Source organism: Xyrauchen texanus, chromosome 25 (genome assembly GCF_025860055.1).
Source record: "Xyrauchen texanus isolate HMW12.3.18 chromosome 25, RBS_HiC_50CHRs, whole genome shotgun sequence".
Taxonomy (NCBI): Eukaryota; Metazoa; Chordata; class Actinopteri; order Cypriniformes; family Catostomidae; genus Xyrauchen; species Xyrauchen texanus.
Genome location: NC_068300.1, coordinates 1,344,376 through 1,349,375, shown reverse-complemented (window position 1 = coordinate 1,349,375; position 5,000 = coordinate 1,344,376). Strand labels below are relative to the sequence as shown.

Here is a 5,000-nt window from a genome sequence, read left to right as displayed (position 1 = left end):
CAGAAATCATATTTCGCTTTTGATTCTTGGTATTAGTGCATCAAAACACAACAAGCTCTACAGTCATGTCCCTGAGACTGAGAGCTTTCATTTGATATATGACTTGTCTATTTAAGTGCTATTTGAGAAACTGAATATTTGTACCACGTGACCACTAGGTGGCACTTATTTGCGACGCAAATGTTTCGAGGACTTATTTTGTTATTTTAAGTAGCATAAATGCAGAAGTGATGGTATCTCTGAAAAGTTCAGATTCTAAGCTTTCAAACGACACCTCACATGCCTGACATGCATTTTGTAACTTTTTTGCTTTTATGCTACCTTTATGTCCTTTTTTAAGCTTCAAAGTTCTGGTCACCATTCACTTGCATTGTATGGACCTACAGAGCTGAAATATTCTTCTAAAATCTTCATGTGTGTTCTGCAGAAGAAAGAAAGTCATACAGCTGGGATGGCATGAGGGTGAGTAAATGATGAGGGAATTTTCATTTTTGGGTGTACTGTCCCTTTAAAAGTCACACACGTACGGTCAGATGGGGAGGAAAAAAGCATTATGGGAAAATGAAGTCAGAAATTAACATTGCCCTTTCCAAAGATGCAAATCTGACATGTCATAATCAAAGATGTTCTGTCGCCATGACGACATGATTGCTGCTATTAGCTCAATCACACACGCGGCTGTCAAAATGAGGACATGTCATAGATTTCTAATGTTTTTATATAAAGCAAATGAATCTCTAAGAGTGCATTATTAGAGGTAAAACTTAAAACAATTTGCTTAATTTTAATTTTTTTGGTAAGAGAGGTTTTGTCACATTTAGCTCACTTCTAAAAACTAAAAATAAATACACACACACACACACACACACACACACACACACACACACACACACACACACTGTCTGGCGAAAAGCAAACGGCCATTAAAGGAACCCCCTCGTCTCTGCAGTGAGAGGTGTGTGGCATACAGATGAACGCACACACATTGTTCTGCTGAGCCGTTCATTGGGACTCACTCAAGTGAACAGGGCCAGCAGGTTACCATGGAAACCAGCCTGCAGCCAGACTCACTGCTCTAATTATGGGATACACAACCATGTGTGACAAGGAAGTTCTAGAATGTACACATGTCTCTCATTCTAGAGCCTTCAGCCATTTGAAATCAGTTAGACTCGCTGTGACATCCAGAGAGTCAAGAGAACACTTCAAAGTCTCATTTAAGGGTGTTGAAAGCAATTTCAGCCATTCTAGAATGTCCACAAGCTGAGCTGTTGGATTAGCCACACCCCCTTTCCAAAACACCGCACCCCAAATATATCCAATGAGCTTTATTGAGCCGGACACGAGCAGAAACGGTTGTTAAACACAACAGCAGTGAAATAGCGCCTCTACTGGCAACTGTTATGAACTACACGGCATAAAAATGTCATTAAGCCTCAATAATTCACTGCAGCTGCAACACTATGAGAACATGTCAAAATGATTGACAGGTGTTCCATATTTCATAGTGTAATGCATTATAATGAATTCATAATGTCTCATAATACACCTTATAATAAGTTATAACTCCTCATAAATAATAATAACTACAGTTATAATACATTATAACACTTCCACTGTTTATAGTTATACTTTAGAGTGTAATTCATTATAATGAATTCATAATGTCTCATAATACACCTTATAATAAGTTATAACTCCTCATAAACAATAATAACTACAGTTATAATACATTATAACACTTCCTCTGTTTATAGTTATACTTTAGAGTGTAATGAATTATAATGAATTCATAATGCCTCATAATACACCTTATAATAAGTTATAACTCCTCATAAATAATAATAACTACAGTTATAATACATTATAACACTTCCACTGTTTATAGTTATACTTTAGAGCGTAATGCATTATAATGAATTCATAATGTCTCATAATACACCTTATAATAAGTTATAACTTCTCATAAATAATAATAACTACAGTTATAATACATTATAACACTTCTCCTGTTTATAGTTATACTTTAGAGTGTAATGCATTATAATGAATTCATAATGTCTCATAATACACCTTATAATAAGATATAACTTCTCATAAATAATAATAACTACAGTTATAATACATTATAACACTTCCTCTGTTTATAGTTATACTTTAGAGTGTAATGCATTATAATGAATTCATAAAGTCTCATAATACACCTTACAATAAGTTATAACTCCTCATAAATAATAATAACTACAGTTATAATACATTATAACACTTCCACTGTTTATAGTTATACTTTAGAGTGTAATTCATTATAATGAATTCATAATGTCTCATAATACACCTTATAATAAGTTATAACTCCTCATAAACAATAATAACTACAGTTATAATACATTATAACACTTCCTCTGTTTATAGTTATACTTTAGAGTGTAATGAATTATAATGAATTCATAATGCCTCATAATACACCTTATAATAAGTTATAACTCCTCATAAATAATAATAACTACAGTTATAATACATTATAACACTTCCACTGTTTATAGTTATACTTTAGAGCGTAATGCATTATAATGAATTCATAATGTCTCATAATACACCTTATAATAAGTTATAACTTCTCATAAATAATAATAACTACAGTTATAATACATTATAACACTTCTCCTGTTTATAGTTATACTTTAGAGTGTAATGCATTATAATGAATTCATAATGTCTCATAATACACCTTATAATAAGATATAACTTCTCATAAATAATAATAACTACAGTTATAATACATTACAACACTTCCTCTGTTTATAGTTATACTTTAGAGTGTAATGCATTATAATGAATTCATAAAGTCTCATAATACACCTTACAATAAGTTATAACTCCTCATAAATAATAATAACTACAGTTATAATACATTATAACACTTCCACTGTTTATAGTTATACTTTAGAGTGTAATTCATTATAATGAATTCATAATGTCTCATAATACACCTTATAATAAGTTATAACTCCTCATAAATAATAATAACTACAGTTATAATACATTATAACTCTTCCTCTGTTTATAGTTATACTTTAGAGTGTAATGCATTATAATGAATTCATAATGTCTCATAATACACCTTATAATAAGTTATAACTCCTCATAAACAATAATAACTACAGTTATAATACATTATAACACTTCTCCTGTTTATAGTTATACTTTAGAGTGTAATGCATTATAATGAATTCATAATGTCTCATAACACACCTCATAATAAGTTATAACTCCTCATAAATAATAATAACTACAGTTATAATACATTATAACACTTCCACTGTTTATAGTTATACTTTAGTGTGTAATGCATTATAATGAATTCATAATGTCTCATAATACACCTTATAATAAGTTATAACTTGTCATAAATAATAATAACTACAGTTATAATACATTATAACACTTCTCCTGTTTATAGTTATACTTTAGAGCGTAATGCATTATATTGAATTCATAATGTCTCATAATACACCTTATAATAAGTTATAACTTCTCATAAATAATAATAACTACAGTTATAATACATTATAACTCTTCCTCTGTTCATAGTTATACTTTAGAGGGTAATGCATTATAATGAATTCATAATGTCTCATAATACACCTTATAATAAGTTATAACTTCTCATAAATAATAATAACTACAGTTATAATACATTATAGCTCTTCCTCTGTTTATAGTTATACTTTAGAGTGTAATGCATTATAATGAATTCATAATGTCTCATAATACACCTTATAATAAGTTATAACTCCTCATAAACAATAATAACTACAGTTATAATACATTATAACACTTCCACTGTTTATAGTTATACTTTAGAGTGTAATGCATTATAATGAATTCATAATGTCTCATAATACACCTTATAATAAGTTATAACTCCTCATAAACAATAATAACTACAGTTATAATACATTATAACACTTCTCCTGTTTATAGTTATACTTTAGAGTGTAATGCATTATAATGAATTCATAATGTCTCATCATACACCTTATAATATGTTATAACTAATCATTTATCTTAATGCACAGTAAAAATAGCATTTCAAATGTAAACCTTGTTCTATAATACGCAATAGTGTATATTGTGTTTAGCAGTGTGGCGTTTTACGATAAATCACTCACATTTTTCAAATGTCATATCAGATGAAACTAGAGACTCGAATCAGCCATAACCCATATTGGTCGACCATTAGAATGTATACACACACCTGTTTGCCGTCCAGTGTGTAGAGTCTCTTCACCACTCCCGAGTCCAGTTTGATGGCCTCTGTGATGTCGGCGAGCACCTGGTCGAACGAGTGCGCCGTTTTCTTATTCAGCAGAATTCTCACGGCTTTCCGAGGCTTCACGCCACTCCGGATCACCGTCACAAGTTTGGGTTTGATGAAGTCTTTACTCTCCCTTGCTTCCCCTACCACGTGCTGGGGCCCCTGACGCACGGCTCCGCCCACAGGCACCGGCCCGCCCACAGGCCCCGCCCCCGCCTGCCTAGAACCCCAGTTAGGGTTGATGTTCTTCGTGTAGTCCACCTTTCTGTAGGGCTCGTTAGAGGCGCACACGTAACTCTCACCTACAGGGGGAGACGAGAAAATGCCGGATTAGTCAACATCCTATTTACATCTTTAATACACGTTCCTAGTCTTACTGTGCACTGTTCGTCAGTATGCAAGAGCCCGTCTATAGTTCAGTACCCACGAACCGTCTCTGGAAGAGTACATTCAGATTGTAAATCTCATATCTGTGCATGCAGTGACATTTCTGCTGGCTTCAGGTTTGTTGCTTTGCAAAATCACTTATCCGACTGACCCCGCTCACCATGGCAACACGGCCCCATGGGTCAAAGCAACATCAATACATGCCAGGTGTGAATGCGTGCATCTGTCTTTATCTGTCCTTTAATACTATAATCCGGGATAACGCAATCGTCCGCTGCATATAAACTAATCTCAT

At 32.8% G+C, this 5,000-nt stretch overlaps 1 protein-coding gene across 2 annotated transcripts in view; it reads right to left on the bottom strand.

Moving 5' to 3' along the window:
* LOC127618522 (serine/threonine-protein kinase DCLK2-like) overlaps positions 1 to 5,000 on the bottom strand; it is a 25,801-nt gene that overhangs the window by 14,271 nt on the left and 6,530 nt on the right. For both annotated transcript variants that reach the window (XM_052091012.1, XM_052091013.1), the window contains exon 2: positions 4,259 to 4,620. In XM_052091012.1, the coding sequence (XP_051946972.1) occupies positions 4,259 to 4,620 (362 nt within the window). The remainder of the gene's footprint in view (positions 1 to 4,258; positions 4,621 to 5,000) is intronic.